General features: G+C 39.3%; 1 protein-coding gene across 1 annotated transcript; it reads left to right on the forward strand.

Annotated features, from left to right (window-relative positions):
* The first annotated feature begins 275 nt into the window (after positions 1-275).
* Positions 276-19,773, forward strand: LOC143166049 (alpha-1B adrenergic receptor-like). The gene is made up of 2 exons (XM_076350076.1): positions 276-1,654; positions 18,656-19,773. Exons 1-2 carry the CDS (start codon positions 682-684, stop codon positions 19,216-19,218), a joined length of 1,536 nt encoding a protein of 511 aa, XP_076206191.1. The 5' UTR covers positions 276-681; the 3' UTR covers positions 19,219-19,773.
* Positions 19,774-20,678: the final 905 nt, after the last annotated feature.

Below are 20,678 nucleotides of genomic sequence, written 5' to 3' on the forward strand. Positions count from 1 at the left end.
GAAATTGCTTTTTTCACCACATCCCACCGAGTATATTTTTCTCAGATAATAAAACTGTTTTTTTAAAGGTTTCCAATCCAGATTTGTGTGGCAAATGCTTTAATTAAGATTGATATATTCCATTTGTTAGCTTTCAGACTTTGATATGGAAGTTTTAACTTGAACTGCATTGCCCTCTAGCGCTGTGACGGGGCTGGCCGCGGTGATGTCACTAGCACAGGCAGCGTGAGCACAGGCAGCCAGTTCATGCAGAGCTGCCTAAATGCTGACAAACCCTTCCTGGAGACGCATGTCACAGCAGCTAGACAGGGGCATCCTTCCAACAGAACCACAAATGCACAAGGGAAAACAGTAAACCTGTCTTTTATTTCAGGGACATCATGATCGAAACAGCTACTTTCGAGCTCCAGCCAAGACTTCTGCCTGCTAATTTCTGTTTAAACGTGTTCGTATGAGAAATTAAGCAAGTTTGAACAGCCTATTATTTCTGACAGGCTTCAGAGGACTTCACACTGTGCAAGTTTTACGTGCTCATAGCTGACAGCTTGCTGGGAAGATGAGTTCTCAATCTAAAACTGGCCGGTGCTTTGCAGCAACTTCTTGGGTAGAGAGATAACTTTCAGCTGAACTCAAACCATCTGCGTGTCATGCAAGGGATCCAATCATAACTTGCTATGGAGGATGATTTTTAAGATGAATACCTACCTTGGCGATAAATCCAATTCATCAATACCTGGATATTTGAAAGTGCCTGCACTAAATAATGGCAATCTTTCTGCAAACAACTCCAATGAGACAGCAAGCAATCTGGATTCACCTGCTTTGGATATCAGTAGGGCGATAATTGTGGGGCTTATCCTAGGTGCCTTTATACTCTTTGCTATTATAGGTAATATCTTGGTAATTCTCTCTGTTGCTTGCAATAGACATTTAAGAATCCCTACAAACTATTTCATAATTAACCTCGCAATAGCAGATTTGTTGCTGAGTTTCACTGTCCTTCCATTCTCTGCTACACTGGAAATCCTTGGCTACTGGGTTTTGGGGAGGATATTTTGTGATATCTGGGCAGCAGTTGATGTGCTATGCTGTACAGCTTCTATTTTAAGTCTATGTGCAATTTCTATAGATAGATATATAGGGGTACGTTATTCTCTCCAGTATCCAACTTTGGTAACAAGAAGAAGGGCAATTTTAGCTCTCCTAGGTGTCTGGGTCCTTTCCATGGTGATTTCTATTGGGCCTCTTTTGGGCTGGAAAGAACCAGCACCCAAGGACGATAAAGAGTGCCGTATCACTGAAGAACCATTCTATGCTTTGTTTTCTTCCTTGGGGTCATTTTACATTCCTTTAATTGTCATCCTCGTGATGTACTGTCGGGTCTACATAGTGGCAAAAAGGACTACTAAAAACCTGGAAGCTGGGGTTATGAAAGAAATGTCCAACTCCAAGGAGCTGACTTTACGGATTCATTACAGGAACATTCATGAGGACACATTAAACAGCACCAAATCCAAGGGTCACAATCCCAGGAACTCCTTAGCTTTCAAACTTTTTAAATTCTCTAGAGAAAAGAAGGCAGCCAAGACGTTGGGAATTGTGGTTGGCATGTTTATCTTGTGCTGGCTACCTTTCTTCATTGTCCTGCCACTAGGTAAGTTGGTAATGAAGGGATTGCGAGGGGAGGGGGAGGAAGAGGGTTAGTTGTTTACTACAAAAATGTCATAGAAAAAATCAGATGAATGGTAAGTAGCTATCATTTTGAGAACTGCCGTGAACAGATGGAAGGAAGGGAAATGAAAGTAATTTACTTCTGATGTGGCTTTTTCAGAGTCATGCTGAAACTTCGTAAAGTGTGCAGCCTGCAGAAAGTCTGCTCATCTGGTAGTCCTTCTCAGTGATGGGGCAGATGTCAAATCAGGGGACAATATCTTCAGAGTTTATATATTAAATCCCCCTTTATGGTCGCTGTTTGAATTGAATTAGGTTTCAGAAACATTCTTATAGGATGCTTTAACAAAAATCCTAGATAAGAACACAAAAAGAGTTTCAGCACTGAAATGTTCTTGGTTTAGTTTACTGTTAGATGTTCAGTCTATAATACAGTAGGTCTTCTGGCATTATTAGGTGACTTAAATGGAAATGAACCTGATCTAATGATGAGGTGCAAAACTCCCCTGAGCTTTGGGAAGCTGAAAAAGTTCTAGTTCTCAGTTCAAATGTGACTGATCAAATCCCAAAAGCAAACACACAAAGCCCCCTGATCCCCACAGAAAGGTTCTCATTGGTTTCAATAGGTCTTAGTTCAGGCATTTCAGAAGATTGCCATGTGAGCTTTGGGCAGCCACTTTGTTCTCTTTCAACTTTAAAATATTATTAAAGCATTTGATGTAGCCTTAACACATTGCTCTGTTCCCAAGTCCTTGTGAAATTTGCTTGTATTGTCTTTAATACTAGCACTACCTCTGAAGTGGAATATCTCAAGACATTGAATTACTAAGCTCTCAAAAATATCTGTCCAAAATTCATTTCTCTGAGACACAGACAATCTGGCAGCCTAAATATGGAAAGAGATAGAAAAAGAAAAGAGAGAAAAAGCCTTTATTAGTGTTCTGTATTCATGTTTACTTAGTTACCCTACCAAAACATTTCTAATTGAGTGGTAAGCGAGTATTTTTAGACTGTTGTAGAAAACTAAACTGAGTTCAGCAACCTGGTCCTGGTGAAGTGTTATAAAATTATAATTTCAGTGAATGTGTAACATCATTTAGACTAGAATCTTTACTGCAAGACAACTACTTAAGCTATTGCAGGGCAACTCCAGAATCTCTAGTTTATTGTATCATAAACTTAAAAATCTTAACGATTCAAGATCTGCATAAAGCTAATGTTAAGGATGTGAAAAATTCCAAACAGAAGGAAAATTGTGAGCAAAGTTCTCTTTGGCTACTGAAGTTTAAGTCCTTGTGCTGGCTCTTAAAGGAAGTTTACAACATAGAGCAAGTTTCCTACTATTGCAAAAATACATACTGGTGGATAGAAATATATTTTTACCGTATGGTACCAGTAGTAGTACTAGGTATGTAGCTAGTAGGTCATGATCCTCTGATAAAGTAGATTCCCTCCTTGATTTTGAATTATTGAAGGAACTTTGGAGAAAAAAACCAAATGTGCATGCAGCAGAGCATACCCTTAGCTAGCAGAAGCCAGTATAGCTACTGATACTGTTCAACGAACACAGATGCAGACCAGTCCATTAAAAACATTATGGTCACAGGGCAGAAGAAATGTGAGAAACAATTAAGTTCCTTGAAAGAGTGTCAGTTTTCCCTTTGAGAAGTTATTTCAAAGCTCCTGTTCTTTCCTGGGAGGTTTAATGAGTCGTTGCTTAAGACACCTGAGTGGAGAATTTATTGCTTGTCACAACACGATTTTATCTCTCATATAAATTGTGTCCAAGGCATCAGTGAGGTGACAGGCTGAAAGCCTCCACCACAGCACACTGTGTACTGGCAGAGGTGCTGGGTGGCCTGAAGGGCTAAACCCACTGCTGTGGGCTCTGACTCAACACAGACTGAGTGTCTGTAACCCCCAACACGCTCGCTTCAGTGCTGTGAGCGCCTGGTGCCCCACAAAGACGAGATTCAGAAAGAGTTGCCATTGTGTCAGTTAGAAGAGTGAAAAAATCAGCGTCTTGGCGTTGCAATATAGACTGCTGGCTCTCCTGTCCTCTGTCTAGAAATCCTTTCAGGGGCCCAACTCTTAAGTGACAGCCTTTAGTCTAAGAAAGGGGGGAAAAAAGGTATACATAGTTTCTAATCTAGTATCCAAATGCATTTAAATAGTCGGTACTTTCCCTTTGTTTTGCTGACTAGAAATAGGGCTGGTTTTGTTCCTTGTCCCTGATCTCTTTTTTTAATTTATTCAGCAGATTGCAGAACCTTGTACTTTTCATCTCTGTGTATCAGTGCAAAGTTAATTAATGATGTTAGGCATGACTAAAGCATTGCTCACTAAAACAGGTGGGGAAAAGACCTTTTCCTGACACGCATAGTGCAGCCATTCTTAACTGGAGGAGAGGGTAGAGCAGTGGAGAAAGACTTCTTAAGGAACTTGCTGTGTGCTACATTCTTTATACCAGAAATCTTTTGCTTTGTGTCTTGAAGTCACGAAATTAAATGAAATGCTATTATGAACCCTTACAAAAAGCACACAATGGTATGAAATCAATTTCAGTGATAGGCAAACCATAGAATCCAAAAGGTACTGATGATTTACAAAACTCTCCATAGGTGCCCTGGGGTGCTTTAATCACAACCCACTCGCTCATCAGTGCAGGACTGCAAACTGCAATACGTTTTCTGCTACTGAGTCCAGACAAGATACTTACCTTCACTACACTGGAAGGATAGGCTTCTTCCTTAGCCTGTATTTTTCACACCTTATATTTGCACTATTAACCAAAATCATATCCTCACATCCGCATCTCTACTATTTTTTTTGCTCCCTGTTTCACTCAGTAATGCCATGACTCTGCAGAACGGTGTTAGCAGAGCAGCTCTGGATTTCTGAGGATCCAACCACAAAACATTTGACAATCGGTAAACGTTATTTCTGCAACACCTCAAAATCATGTCTTAACAAATCTGCTTATACGGCAAGGAGTTTCCTTCATGTTAAAAGTGTTCTCAGCTCTGCTACTAGTTTTCCAGGCAAAATTAAAATTCTTCCACTCTGGCATTTCAATATATTCCGCAGCTACCCATTTTGATATCCCAGACAAAGGATTATTGCATCAGGTGGCAGATATATATTGGGAACTGACGCGGTGCTGAAAGCAGAGATATTGCTTGAATAAATATTCCACAACAAAGGAAAAGAAATAATATTAACATTTACAGAATGTTTTTCAAGCAAGAATCAAAAGGCTTTGCAAGGAAAGCTCTCTGACAGAGCTCTGTATACAGGTACAGAGAGGAATTACAGCACTGACACTATGATGTACTGAGCATCACGAAATGATCAGCATGAAGAATGACCCACAATCTCTTTTTGTAGGACTGAACCATGCTGCCTTCAGTGTTAAGCACCTGATGAAGCAGCAAAACTCGTATCAAAGAGAATCATGTGAGAATTTGTTTTTATTTGAGTAGCTACCAGATATTCTTTCCAGAGCGCAATAGAGCTACAGAATATCCTTGTTGCGCACATTCATAAATGCTCCATGGTTTTGTAAACAGTTGTCTTGCCACTCAAAATTATTTGTGGCAAAGCATAAAAAATAAAATGAAGACATATGTGTCTTTGAGACAACTTCTTGTGTCATAAATTCAGTGACTCAGCTTTGAAGAGTAAGTATCTTGCTTCTTTAAAATAAATGTTTCTTTTCTTTCCCCTCATACAAATCCTTTCTTAGGCATCAGGACTATATTAAATATGCATTGCTGAAAAATGCTGAGTAAAATAGATGATTTCTACCTAAAGACTAGAGTCCTGCAGAAATAAGGTAACACTCATTAAAACTCCCTCTTTTAAACAAAGGAATATCCAATTTTATGCCAATACCTTTATTAAAAAAATGAATCCAAAATGAAGGATAATATGTTTCCCCCTGGCTACTAGGTAAAAGTTTAGTCTCATTCCTGTTAATTGAGATATCAGAGTGGGCTTGCCAGTCTTCTCCCAGACACACACATGCACCCCCCCTGCAAAGGGAAAACTCACCACTTCTAGTACTTTAACCAAAGCATATTAACTTCCCCAGCCTATTGCTTAACTCCAGTGGAGATCAGCAGAGCATTATTCACTTCCTAGTTCAGTGCCTAACTCCCTCTGCTCCCACAAAACCTGTGATCTTATCCACTGAAGTCAGAAACAAAATTCTTCTAACTTAACTGGCAGTGGGCTAAGATCCCAAGAGCCTCATAATGAAGTACAACTGTTTTGATTATCCTTATGTATGAAGCTTTTGAAACGTCTCTATAAAATAATAAAAAAGAACATAAAAATATTCTGCATGCTACAGGTCAGCCAATACAAAATTATTCTTAAAATAAAATGTTATTCAAGTACAGTATGTAGATTTATGTTACATCAGGCCAACTTCTGCACCTCTGAACCAAGAATACCAAATTAGGCCACTTAGTTTCCCATGGGAAACACTTCAAGGCATTAGGTCCAGTGCTGTCAATGCAAGTGGATTCTGCTTTCTGCAAGGCTTTAGGCCTGGTTTGTTTTTCATCTCGTTTTGGTCTTGCCCCCTCTTCCCCTCTCTAACTAGCCTAGCTCTCTAGATTTGATGCCCTCAAGTTAATAGTTATACAGAATTTGGACAAATTAATGATACATGTGGCAATCTGACTCTCTGCCCACTTGCAGGTCAATCTCTGGTACAACGTTCAATTGCACAGATGATAGCAGGAACCTGCTCCTCCTATTTTCTAGCCAATTCCTGTAAAACTAAACATCATAAGGTCATTTCGTGATCAGTACAGCATGTTTTGTCACACGTGGAGGACTAGATTATTTCAAGATGATTCATTTTACTACTAAAATAGCCTCCCTTAAGCCCTAGTTTAAGCTATTTGGTTTGCAAAGGATGCCAATTATCAGTTACTTACAGACTTCTGTTTTTTAGAACAAAGTTGTTTGTTATCAAAGCAGATGAAACTGCACAAATTCTGGGATACTTCCTATGCAGGCTTTTGATTTGCAGGTCAGAGGAACAAAGGGAAATCTTAAAGCATACAGTCTTACCAAAGCAAATACGCAAAGCAATACAGAAAAAATACAAAGAAATCAACCCATGGTGACTATTCAGCCTCAGAGATGGCAGTAACTCCTATCTCAGGTGATCAGAAAGCTCCAAGGAAAAAAAAATTCAGGACTCAGCCACTGGGCAGTAATAGGAAATCTCAAAACTACTGAAATCAAAGACAGGAGAGAAGTGATAATTTCAGAGGAAACACTGCTTTCAGCATCCAGCATCCAGCAAGGCAGTGGACACAAGATACTTATTCCAAAGGCATTTGCAAACATATGTGCTATTGCTCAGGTTGGTAGTCATGATGAAAGCACTGAGTAAAGTTATACATGTGGAAATGGTCCTAAAGCATCAAGGCCACACCTCAGGATCTCAGCTGCATGTTCTTTAGTGTATCTATCTGTGAAATACAGACATGAACAAAAAGTGATGGGTATTTTAGTATCTTCACTAAAGTCCTCCTCCATAGCCCATTGCAAGACTTTGAGCTATTTTGATGGGCTTTCAAGTGATACCTGGAAACTGAAAAGCAATAACCATCAGTCTCTAAATAACAAAAGGGAAAAAATATAATGGAAATTCATACAATATCTTTGTAGCTGTGTTATTCAATTCCATGCTGGAGTCCTATTATTTACTAACCATGTCCAAGACAGATTGTCTCAGTTATAAGTCAGAAGCAAGAAGGGGAGAAAAAGACACCAAAGCATGCCCAGTCACTGAAGATATTTAAGTATAATAAATGAAATGTCAGCAGATTTAGATTAGCTTTTCTAGACTCCCTTAATCAGCTAATCCTTTCAAAACAAGCATAAGCTTGGCCCATATTCTTTCTAGTTAGCAATCTGCAAAAGTCTAACTCTTTTGGACAAAATAATAACAACAATAATATCATGTTTCTGTCCCTATCTACTGTCAGTTTTAGAGTACCAAACAAGATTCTTACTAAAATTGATCTTGATTTTATCATATTTATGTGAGGGCAACACAATTTAAACACAAGTGAATTCCCTCCATGGTGTAAGTCATAGCTATTCTAGACTGAGAGGTGGTAGACTAGTGTATACAAGGATATATAGGGTTCGTGTCAAGAATGTAAGTGCTTGATGGAATTTTTCCATCTCTCATGTATTTTCCGTATCTTGTATCTCCATATTTTGGTATTCAAGATATACTCGGAATTTTTGCTAATATGACAACTATGGATGAGGCATGAAAAACCTTAACCCTGTTGCTTTTTTTTTACTGTTCCTTTTTAAACTACAGCTTTCCTCTTTCTTCCTCTTTCTGGGCTGGGCAAATAAAGCCCCTATTTGTCTTTTCTATTGCTCTTCTAAACACCAACTTGCAAATGGTCTGTTGTACCATAAGTTTTTAAAAATAATTTTCAAGTCTCAATGCTTTAAGCATCAACATCATCTTTTGTATGATGCTGTAGGAAGGAGAGTCATAGACTGCAGACCAGAGCAGGACCCCTGGAAATCACAGATTATCTCTTAACTTCTGCCTATCAGAGACAATCTTACCATGCCAGGAGTGCCATTGTTAGTAGCTCTCTGGTTAAATATGTAGGCACTGTCCCTTTAAAAATGCAAATAGAGCTACTCTGCTTTGCAGTTGCTTGTAATATAAGAAGGTGTAGCAACTCTGGGTTTTAAAAAAAAAGATCTAATCCCTATCTGTACTACAACTTCCATCAGCAAAGCTTCAAGGGAAGTAAAGTCCTGGTTTTATTTTGGCCATTCTAGATAAATCTCTATTTTTGGAGCCTTTAAAAGGCTCTCAAATTTGAGCCATTGTGATTGAAGTTCATGCAGGTCTCACAGAAGTGATTTGTTCATCTGAAATATGAGGCACCCTTTATCAGAGAGAGACAGTGTGGATGACAAGAAATTGTGGATTTTAATTAGGATAAGAAAATAGAAACAATAACCTTTCTCAGCCTACAAGACAGCAAGGAAAATGTTTTCCTTAGGCTTTGCTCTTACTCATGAACATATCCATAAGGGGAAGTACTCTTTATGGTCAGATTCTGCATTTGTGTATGTCTGCTACTTTCATTTGCCTGCTTAAGAACTTGTCTACACAGGATCAGCCCTTAGATTGGTAGCAGTTACTGAGTTTAGTTAATACCAATAATGTATTGGTTTGCAGACTTTTATTTCCCTGTTTGAATGGGATGGAGGAATGAGTATAAACCACTTTTACCCTGTCAGAACAGTTAGGGGAGACACCTCTGTGTGAATTCCTTGACTCAACATTCCTTGACTCCCCTTCCTGAAGGGAAATGAAAGACTCAAGGGCTGAGGACTGGCTGAATGATACCTTCATCACCCTTCACAAGTATTTGCTCACCATAGGGCCAGAAGGCTCCAGCAAAGAGAATCCCGCAACTGCTATAGGCAGTCAGTTCTAGGACATAAATTCCTCACAACCAGGTCACTTTTCTTACTAGCTGGCCTAGATCCATGCACATATACCTAACGTACTTATTAATATAATGAAGAATGAGAACTACTGTACTTGCAACAGCATCGTATTTGTATTTCTATTTCTCCCACATTATCTTCTGCAATGTAATTCCCTAGTCAGTTATTCCTTATTTGATATTTCTCCTTCCTCAACAGCAGAGTGCTCCCCCCAACACACACACATAAGTTACCCACAAACATGGGAGTGCAGGTCTGGAGCATGTTGGTGACTGCGGGGTAACTGTGATTCCCATGGTGTCCCCCAGCCTGGCAGCCCAGGCACCGCTGGGATATGCACCCCAAGGCACCCCACAGAGACACCAACATGCTTGAAAGCCATAACCAAACGCTAGCCATCATTACTGGTTTGTAGTAGTTATAATTTAACCATCTTTCCTTTAATTTTCTTTATTGAATTTTATTCTGTTGATTTTGGATGCTCTTCCTATTTCTCAAGATCTTTTTTCACTGTTATCCTAACCCTCTTCTCCAGAAGGCCTGCAGTCCCTCCCAGCTTGATCAACTCTTAATTTTATAACCATACTCTCTATTTCATCCTCTACTGTTTGTAAACTGTGGGTTTTTTTCCTGTATTAAATAAATCCAGGGGAATGTAAACAAACACTGAATGCTGGAAGGAAAGAGATCAGGAGCTTTAGAAATCCAATTAGCTTTAAAACCTTGGCACGCTGACTTGGCTAAGCATGTGGTAGAAAGGGCCGCAGAAAGCTTAAATAAAAGACAAACACATCCTTTCCGCATTCTCTAAACTCATAACAACTCTGGTCAGAGGCAGCTTATTACTTTTACAGGGAGAATTTTACTATCTATATACATGTAGCATTTGAGCTTTCCCTGTTCATTAAGAAGTGGCTGTAACTTAGCCATTAGCAGCTACCAGCAGTTACGGCTGCAGCAGCAGTCACAGCGTGAACTGCAGGGGAGAAGAGGAGGTTCCCAGCCAGGCCACCAGCAGCCATCTACTGCCTAGCACTGGGAAAGTCTCTCGCTGATCACATTACAAATTTGATCAAGTCGCTTTTCATAGGAAGGCTGAGTTCCATCATAAAACAAATTTCTTGCAAAACAATACCCATTTTTGCAAAAGTTGTCTTCTCGAGAGCAGATTGAGAGACAGGGTTTGATATTATTGAAGCTTCCTGATTTTCATGTTTCAGAACTCATTTGTTATCATTTTGTTTGCAAAGCTTTTGACCACTACAGCGATTTTTAAAACATTGGCATCTTCTCTTATGGAGAATGTTGAAAAGTTCAGATTTATCTCCAGTCAGAATGATTCCAATCTGCACCAAAATGGAATCATTCTCTCCTCTGAATGAAGGAGGATATGTTTGCCTTCCAAGGTTACCTTAACTATTTAAATTTGACCAGACTCTACAACAAAACTTCCAAATACTTATTACCAATTCTCTAACTATTTCTATTTTATAGTACTCAAACAAGAAGGTGGTTTTCTCTCCAGAATATCCCCACTCAGTGTTTCAAGTTTTGAAATCCTTCATTTTCTACTTGTTACGAATACAGACAAGTAGTTTCAAATTTTATGGCTTTTCTTTAATCTTAAGACAATGACAAAAACCTGTGCAGTGAAGCTCTCCTTCTACCCCATTATTGTTTCACGACATATTTTATTGTAGCTAGTTTGCTATTACTGGAATATCAACTGACACACAGCAAAGCACTTAAACTACACCAGACCATTTTGTTTCAATAAAAACAAATGTTGTATTTGTTCCAGTAAACAGAAACATACCCTCACCCTAGGTTGGATCACATCTAAGCAAAACTGGATTTTGAAATGTGATTTTTTTGTAACAGACAGAAAACATAGCACCTGACAACCCAAAACTCATTCATAGAGACTTTTTCTCCTTAAATCCAGGAAATTCGCAGTGCTCCTGCCCAACTATTATCTAATCTAAGTACCAAATACTTGATTCTGAACAGAACTGATGATTCCATGAGTAATTTAGATACTTGATATCAAATACACAACTTATAAAAATGGATGTTTAATTAATGGAAAGTCAGTTATCACAACATAAAGTGATTAGAAAGGAGATTAGCAGTTGGAGTTAAAAACTAAGTAAGACATAAGGAGAGTAGAAATACATATTTAAAAATTAAGAGGAAGAAAGGAAATAAGTAACTGGAAAGTGAACATGCCTGGACAGAAAAAGAAAAAGCAGAGACATTAAAGGGAAGGCAGACAGTAAAGGAGAATGTGGTAAATTTTAGATTAAAAAATCATTAATAGTTTAAAATTTTCCTCCCACCGGGCACAAATAATAAATATATGGCATTCTTGAAAACACACACACAGAGAATACCCTCTCCCGTGAAGATGACTCACACAAACATTAACATAGGATGTAAAACTATTCGAATGTCCCTATCGAATGCAAGCTACAGGACATTGGGCTGTGCAACCTGATCTAGTTGAAGATGTCCCTGCCCACGGCAGGGGGGTTGGACTAGATGACCTTTAGAGGTCCCTTCCAACCCAAACTATTCTGTGATTCTATGACTCTATAACAGGAACGGAGCCAGTAGACGGAATGAAGTGATTATGCCCTTTTACGCAACACTCATCAGACCGTGTCTGGAGTACTGCATCCATGCATAAATGGTTGAGTCCCCATCCCTGGAGGTATTTAAAAGACGAGTAGATGAGGCACTTAGGGACATGGTTTAGTGGGTGGTGGTGTTGGGTCGATGTTGGAATCGATGATCTTAGAGGTCTTTTCCAACCTCAATGATTCTATGATTCTATGATTCTATGCAGGGTAAGACAACAGTAAACGGGAGTGAGTCCAGTGGAGGCAATCAAAATGATTATGAGGCTGGAGCACATTGTGTGAGGAGAGGGTGAAGGAACAGGGCTTCCTCAGCCTGGAGAAGGGAAGGTTTCAGGGGACCTAATGCAGTGTTGACCCTGCTTTGAGCAAGGGGCTGGACAAGAGACCCCGTAACATCCCCTCCCACTGCAATAATTCTGTAATTCTATTAAGTTCTTGGCTTTCAGTCCCATCACGTATAAATATATATATATTCCTTGCATGAAGGATGAAGGGAGGAAATATAACCACACAATGGAACCCAGTGGTATCTCACAAATGACTGTCATCACAAACAACTGTTGGTCACTTATACATAGTTGTTTATTTCCTCTGTGTGGCTGGAAGTAGCACACAGAGCAGAATGGGACAGAGATATCAAAGGCAATTTTAAAAGTTTTAGCTCATAAACATTATCTTACATGTTATTTTTCAGATTCGAACTCTAGCTAATCACTATAGTGTCTGATCACCTTGCATGTGCACACAACTGGAGTAGCAAGTTTTCTCCCTTCTCCTGGAAGTAGTTTGGAGGGTTTTGGTTGGTTGGTTGGTTGCATTGGCACGTCTAATTTTGATGCTAAGTTCCGTCTTCCATAAAGTGGAAGTGGAAACTCAAACATGTCCTGTGTATTACACTTTTGTCAAGAAGCTCGCCAACTATTACATGAAGGATCCTTGAATAGAAGGTCTTAACTTTCCCACCCTCCTTTCTGTACGAATACAGTAGTCAGTTGTGAGAGGTAGCAAAGGAGCAGGTATGTAGATGGAAGAAAAGTAACAGAGCAGGAAAGAATATGAGAGTAGTGTGTGTGTATGTGTGCGTGTGTGAGTGTGTGTGCGTGTGTTTCTCTGCTGCAGAGGGCTACATCAAAACTTCCTTCAGTGAAGAGTTTTACTTAATTAAGAGTATTGGGATTAAGCCAGTCCTGCTGCTCACCCTGCTATTTTAAGGATTCTTCCAAAGTCCACTGAAGTCCTTATGAGCCTTTACAAAGGCTTTCAAAGACTCCCACTGACTCCAGTGGACTCTGAACTTTAATGGCTCAGTGATGTTCTGGCCAGATATTCTGCAGAATATGTGAAGACAATTAATACAGCAAATTGTTTCCCACAATGTTTTCTAATTTATTGAGGGTGCACAGTATTGAGTTTCTGAAGTATTTCCTGTTCTCCATGTGTGCTGGACACAGGCTTTGCAAAAACTTCATCAGTGTCAAAGGTGCAATCAGAGGTAAGATTGTGGTGCTATGTTTAATAAATCACATGGTTTAGTGCAGAAAAATAAAAGAGAATAGAAAATATACATTCCCTTAGAATGAAGCTGTTAAACACGAAGCATCAGGAGAGAGATCAGTTTGAGTAGAGAAGTCTACTCTGGCTACCCCTATCACAAATAAATCACTGAGGAGATAATCATATGCAAAATTTTCCAGCCATTTTGAAAAGCAATCTAAATCAGTACAGGGAAATATTTAATCTGTTTATCAGACTGTGATGGGAACGTAGTTGGAGATTAGGGAAGGAAATATTAGTCTGATGTTTAGAGAGTGTGTCTAGTAGGCTTAGCTTTATCATTTTATCAAGGTACCAAAATAGCCCGCAGTTGTTTGCTCCCGACAGGTTAATTATGAGGTAAAGTATGTGTGCAGCTAAATAGACGGTATTGTCGCTAATTCCAAGAATAAGGTAGGGAAAAGGGTAATGTTAAAAATATACAAGCTAATCAAAATATTTTTCATATCTTTATATGGTGAAAGGCAGTGGAGCTTTGCCTAATAGTCACCAAATTAAACTATATTTAGAAATACATGGCATGTATAGCAACATCCACCTAAACCACCTTCTGGATTATAAAGAACAGCTTTTCTTCGCTCTGTAGAAAACTCAGGCTGGGATTCCACCCAGTGAGGAGGGACCGAATACAAAAACTCAGAAACTTTCCATAGCCCTAAGAGAGTAAGTGCTCAAATAAGTATCTGTCTCAGACATTCCATTTTTCTAACAGTTAATCCTCAACCTAAATAATGGATATATTTACCAAGGGGATCTAAGACTACAGTGTCAGTGGGATTCCAGTACTGCAAATGCAAAACTCTGCTGGGCTGCCAAAACTTAAGCCATAAAGTTTTCCTGATGAACAGTTATATTCTGCAGAGTTAATCAGAGAAAGTAGGACTAGAAGGGATCTGAGGAGGTCATTCAGGGCATCCTCCAACCCAAAGGCTGGATCAGCTGTACATAAATCAGTACATGTGTGTCTACTCTGTTTTTAAGAGCTTCCAGGGTTAGATTTTTACACCCTTCTTAGGCAGTATGTTCCAGAATTTTCCTGTCTTGGAAGACAGAAATTGTTTCCCAATCCATAATCTGTTTGTCTTGCTGCAATTCAAATCACTGTGCTTCATATATTTGCCACTGTGGACATGGAAAACAATTTAATTTCCTTCTTCTTTGCATGTAACTTTTATGTTTTTAAAGACGAATTGTGATGTCTCTCCTCAGTCCTTTTTCCTTCACCGTGATGGAAGTTGTATTACAAAACTACTACATTTCAGAGCACCTGTAGCTTTTGGTGGTGGAGGATCCCTTCATTAGCCATGGATCCCTTCATAAGTAGAGTTTTGCTATGATCATGTAGTCATCGCATATAGCCTCTGCAGGGCCAGCAATGTATGTGCTCACGTGCGTCAACCAGTTTCTGTTAATCTCAGAAAATATTCCTGAATTCTGCTTCTTCTTGGGTGGTGGTGAAGGTAGCAGGAACCCACCAAACACACTACTTGAATGCGCTGTACTACCCACTGTGAGTTCTAGTGGTTAAGAGAGTCATGCCAGGTTTCATGGTTCTCCTCCTGGTAAAACCAAAACTTTCTTACCGGTGAAAATTATTTAGCACATGACCTTCAGCTGATTGCTTTTACCTTCCCCCAGCTCAGATTGCCTACTGGTAAAATCAGGAGGATGGCATGAAGTCAGGATGACTGACAGATGAGAAGTGCTATCTGAGAGCAAATGAGTCGTGCTTCTATATATGAACTTACTCTCACTGGGACTGCAGCGACCTCTCTTATTGCTAGGGCCTTCTTGGAATAATCGTCTACCACCTGACTTTTGAAAAAACTAGCAAGTAATAGCGCATTACACCATAGACAAAATTCATCAATGAATGAAATCCATCTCTGATCAGAGCAGTTGCTCATATATGTATATATAAGAAAGGGTAGAGCAGTTAAGAAGAATTCTATCCAGTTTTAATACATCAGTCTGAAGGAAGAGCAATTAACACACCAGTCAATAACTCAATGGCCTATTTATCAAATTAATATTCCTTGTTCAGAAAAGCATACTTCCTCACCTTCTTGTGAAAACTTAATCTACTAGTTTGTGTATAATTTAAGAGTCAAGCAACACTTGCATTGTGCTGTTTGCAGAACCAGGAAAAAGTGGAGAATGAGGTAGTGTTTAATGTTTTCATTAACTCCTTGAGACTTATTCCTGAATTTCTTAGTTTCAAAACTTTTCTACTATTGTAGTGAAATGCTGATCTTTATTTTTAAATCGCACCACCACATAGCTTTCCAAACTGATCTATTTCCAGATTTTCTGTTAATGACTCAGCTAGGGTCATGATAGCTTTTAAATGCTTGATTCGGGCTCAGTGATTTTTCCAGAATCAGGCCTGAACACAAGGTGTCTCCGTCAGTCAGGGTTGCTATGAGGAAATTCTCTGCTCTTTTGTGTTGCTGCCCTTTAATATAAAAGAGCTTCGAAAATGCTTGCTGCAGCTGCTGAAAATGGCCTGCTGTCGTTTTTTTCAAATGGCATTTGAAAAATAGATTATCATGAAAGATAGACATAAGCTCCTTACCTTTTTCTCTTAAAGAACACATTTCTTGAAGCAGTTTACAAAGCTTAGCCATTTTTCAGCACTCAGCTTTTTATCTTTTTCCCTACTTGGTCTCTTAGCCTTTACTGTATGTAGTTATATTTGGTTCATTTGGTGCAATATAGATTACGCAAGCACAACTCATTTATCTGCATTGGTTCCCAATTTTCTTCTTTATAGCTTAGCTCATTTTATTTGTCCTTAGGGAATTTCACAAAATTTGTCAGTAAACGTCCTTAATTATTTTTTTTATTTTATTGAAAACTATACCATAGCATTTACTCTGTTCGTATTTAACCTGCCTAAAAATATTTGAATCTGGTAGAGGAATGTCCTGTAGATTTTCAATTGTTACAGTATGAGAGAAAGGCAAACCAACTGATCTGGAAAAACTCACCACTGCTCACTCAACATTCACACATAAGAAAAAATGGGAACTCTTTAGCCACGTCACGAGGTTTACTGGGCTTTAAGAGCTAAAAATAATTTATATTTTAAAAGAGTTCCAGAAAACAATTTAAGAAATTTATCAGTATGAGCTCCAAAAAGTTCCTTGTTGTACATAATCATGCTTTCTACTTGTTTTGTAAAGTCACAAAGCTTCTCTTTTCCCTAAACTGAAGGGAAAATATTAGCAATAATTATTTACAAAATGAATCCTGAAAAGCTTTGCAACTGGGCATGTGGGAGGTTTTGGAGCATCTTCCTCATCTTGGCTGCAGTTATAAACTTAGATCAACTTTTCCTAAAGCTTTATAAGAATTTGACACCCATTTAATGGCTTATTCCATAGAATTACAGGAATTGTCACTGAATCTTTCATCAAAGAGTATGTAACACTCACAAGACATGGTTGAAGTGCTTGCATTGATTTATCTGTTGGAAATTCATCAAATACAATTCGTGGTTTCTTTGATGCTAGACATGATGTACTCTGTACTTCCTGCAATATCAATCAGGATAGATGGAGGATCTCCATCAAATGGAGAGAAGAGGCATTTGTCAAACCCTGCAAATCATTAGCAGCAACAAAGCAATAAGGGACATGGGTTCAACTGACAAGAGTCTTGCACATGGAGAAAAAGTCAGTAACGTGCAAGAGTCATGAAAGAAATACTATGAACCTTGTAATTTAAAACCTCCATTTTAACCTTAAGGACTAGCATGTTGCTTAGCTCCGAGGCAATAGGTAGAGCTAGTGCTAGCTGGCACTGTCCCAAAACACTGCCAGGGAAAAAAATCTATTATTCTGGATTCACAGGATCTTTCCTGACTCCTATTGCCCAAGTGAGGGGAAGGAAGAGTCTCTCCAGATAGCTGATGCCATCTCAGCATCTTATTTTCACTTCTAAGCCAGCTCAGGGACTAGTTGACACACAGAGGAGGGCAGTGGATGTGTGAGGCATGATACATACTTACCTCCCTTTGGCTTTCTTGTGAGCTAAGAAGATTCAGACCCCTATAGCCAGCAGCAGGCCAGCACTGTCATCTACAAACAGCAGTATCTGCTGTGGCACATATGAGCTATTTATCCAAGAAGCTAGGAAGTGCTTTTGCATAGTTTTGAGGCCCAAGCCACGGCCTCTACATTGCTATGAGATGGGAAATATGCCTAGAATCACATCCCTCCCCACTAAGGCATCCTGACAGTCAGAACTGACTCAGCTGCTTTCACAGCCCAGGGAATCTGAAACCACTCCAGTGTGAAAGGTCGCTCTTCTCAGAGATGTGACATTCAGGCTTGAGTGTCGCCTTCCATTTGAAAAACACTTCAAATCTAACTCCAGTTCTTGAAATAAGAATTCTCTCCTGAATCCCTGCTCTTTGATTACTTCAGCCAGACACAAAGGTGTTTTCCCAGCTGGATAACTGTTGAATGCCTGTTTTGCTTAAAAAATGTCATACGTTCTTTTACAAAGCCCCATTTGCTAAATTTAGCTATCAATTGCTTGCTTTTAATACTAAAAGTACATGAAATTGATTTCCCAGTATGAGTTTTTCATTTGGGCAGCCTCTTTAGGGAAATTATTTGGTTGTGAATGGAAGAGGAATTATTCATAAAATAACCTCTTTGTTTGGGTTACACCATTTTTATGAATGCCTGGGATATTGGAAGCACCACAATTAACTTCAGGTTTCAAGAGGTTTGTACTATCATAATAATCTAGATAAATGGGGTGATGTTTAGGAGCTGCCAGAGAATGTATTGGAAGTTATAAGGTATGTCTGAACACACTCTTTCCAGGAAGCCTGAGAACAGTTAGAACTTTTTCTTCAAAAATGACATTCGAAAGCTCTTTGAGAAGGCACAGCCTTATTCCATGTGTGCATTGTGCAACAGCTTCAACAATGGAGGTTTGGTCTTTCATTGGGATCAATAGATGTTAGTGCAACAGATGTGTACATATAAACACAAGGACTGCTTTTTAATTCTTAATTCTATATTAATTATGATGTGCTCCGTTAGCTTTCAGATGGTGGAAAGGATTTCCTTATTAGCTTTAAAAATAACAAAAATAACATTTTATTACCAAAAGACCAAAAATGAAAGCAACATGCAATAAGGATTTTTAATAAACAGGTTCTAAGAGTGATCTGATGGGACATTTACCCTTCCTAAAGGCAGGCAAACCAATTATCTCAGATATTGTCTCTGCTTGTTTCTTCTGGACAGGATCTCTGTTTTCAGCTCTGAAGCCCCCTGAAATGATCTTCAAGGTGATTTTTTGGCTTGGCTACTTTAACAGCTGCTTGAATCCAATCATCTACCCTTGCTCAAGCAAAGAGTTCAAGAGGGCTTTTATACAGATCCTAAAATGCCAGTGCCACCGTCGAAAGCAGCTGGGGTGGTGGGCCTACAGCTACAGGAACTGGAATCGGTGCTCCTTTGAACACCCCAGGAAGGACTCACTGGAAGATAGCGGGAGTTTCCTAAGTGGCAGTCAGAGGACATTATCTTCAGCATCTCCCAGCCCCGGCTACCTGAGCAAAATCACTCACCCACATATGGAGATGTGCACATTCCAGGAATGGAAAAACTCCAGCTCTTTCCTGAGCCCCTTACAGGAAGGCAGCAGACAAAAGGACCCATGCCAGTTCTTTACCTTCAACCTCTTAACAGAGCGCAATGGACACGTTCCTGCTGGCAGCCAAGCTTCCAGCAGTGGGGACCATGAGGCCATCTGTGACACACTGAATGGCAAAACTGACTGTAGAGCAAACATGACACTGGAATGAACAGATTCTAAACAGTCTGTTCTCTTTGTACGCTAACCTGTTTGACATTTAGCCCAGGTGAAGAAATGGACCTTTGCACAATTTCTCAGTATAGCACTAGAAGGAAGTCAGTGGAAAACAGGCAGATTTATGTCACAAGAGTGGCAAAGTGTAGGGGCTAACCATATTCCCAGTCAATTGCCAGACAGGCTACTGAAGCAAGAACAGAATGCAGGGAAGGCGCCGCATAAACCCAGGGAAGTGCACATCCAACTATTTAGCTGTTGTGGAAGTTCTGTGGAACAGCCAAACTCATATGTATATAGAAAGACTGTAAAAATATGGGGCTGGGCAGGGGAAATGTGTATGAATGTGTGTGTGTACGTGTGTGCTAGCCGCGTGTATGGATGCCTGAGAGTGGAAGTGAGCAATGCAGTGTTGTTTGTACCTCTCCAGGGTACTAGTTGCCGCTGATTTTGCCTGTAAATTCTTATTGTTGTTGTACTTCACTGTACATTAGCACTTTAGAAGTGGAAAACAATGTCAAAGATTAAAGTAATTTCGCAACAATTTAAACACTTGCACCTATTACTATAGGACTGGAATTCAGCCAAGTTTTCACTTCACGATTTTCACTTCAAAATAAAACGCTCATAGTGGTTAAGTTTGCCATTGTAACTCCTAGGATGCTCTTGAATCTCTCTGCAGTTGCTTCCCTTCCATGACTCCCTTATCACCAACATATGTAACTCCTCTATCCTTCACCATGTTCTTTTTTGAAAGTTTGAAAATACCAGCAATGATGAGAGCTCACAATCTACATTTCAGCACATTAGTAAGTGTCCTGTAAACATACAGGCTACCAGAGGATCTGATTTCTAAAAGCAACACTCATAAATCACTCCAAATACCTCATAAACAGTGTCGTGGACACAGCACAAAAGAGCACTGACCGCTGGAGGCCCAAAACCCAGCCTTGGGACAAATACACTGAGCCCCGGGTTCTTTCAGCACACTTTGAAAATAGTATTGCACATCTAGAGGCTTTTATTTTGCCACTCAGATGCAAAAAGAAAGAGTCAAAACAATGGAGTAGTGTAAGTTTCACTGTCATTAATATTTTTCAGCTCAGTAATACAGTTTTGCAACACAATTACTGAGAATATCTTCTAGGACATTTTAGATCATGTTTGGAAGTTATTTTCATCTCTTGCAATTAAGTGTGAATCATGAAACTAATGACTGATTTTTTTACACGAAATGGTACAAACTGTGAAAATTGGTATTTACTCCTTCCTCCAACCGAGACTTTCCTTATTAGGAATTTTAGTGACTTTTTTTTAAAGCTTGAAACAGAGAATGAACCATAAACAGATGCACTAAAACCACTTAGGGACAATTTAACAATGCTAGGTCCCAAGGGAGAGCCATTTCCGTTTGTTTCCTTAAATGTGTATTCTCTCATTAAGTTGACAGGGATG

The sequence above is a fragment of the Aptenodytes patagonicus genome, chromosome 12, assembly GCF_965638725.1.
Source record: "Aptenodytes patagonicus chromosome 12, bAptPat1.pri.cur, whole genome shotgun sequence".
Classification (NCBI taxonomy): Eukaryota; Metazoa; Chordata; class Aves; order Sphenisciformes; family Spheniscidae; genus Aptenodytes; species Aptenodytes patagonicus.

Coding starts and splice junctions, on each gene's coding strand:
- LOC143166049 (XM_076350076.1), top strand. CDS start 682: ATGATTTTTAAGATGAATACCTACCTTGGCGATAAATCCAATTCATCA. Junction 1,655..18,655: donor CTTCATTGTCCTGCCACTAG/GTAAGTTGGTAA, acceptor TCTTCTGGACAG/GATCTCTGTTTTCAGCTCTG.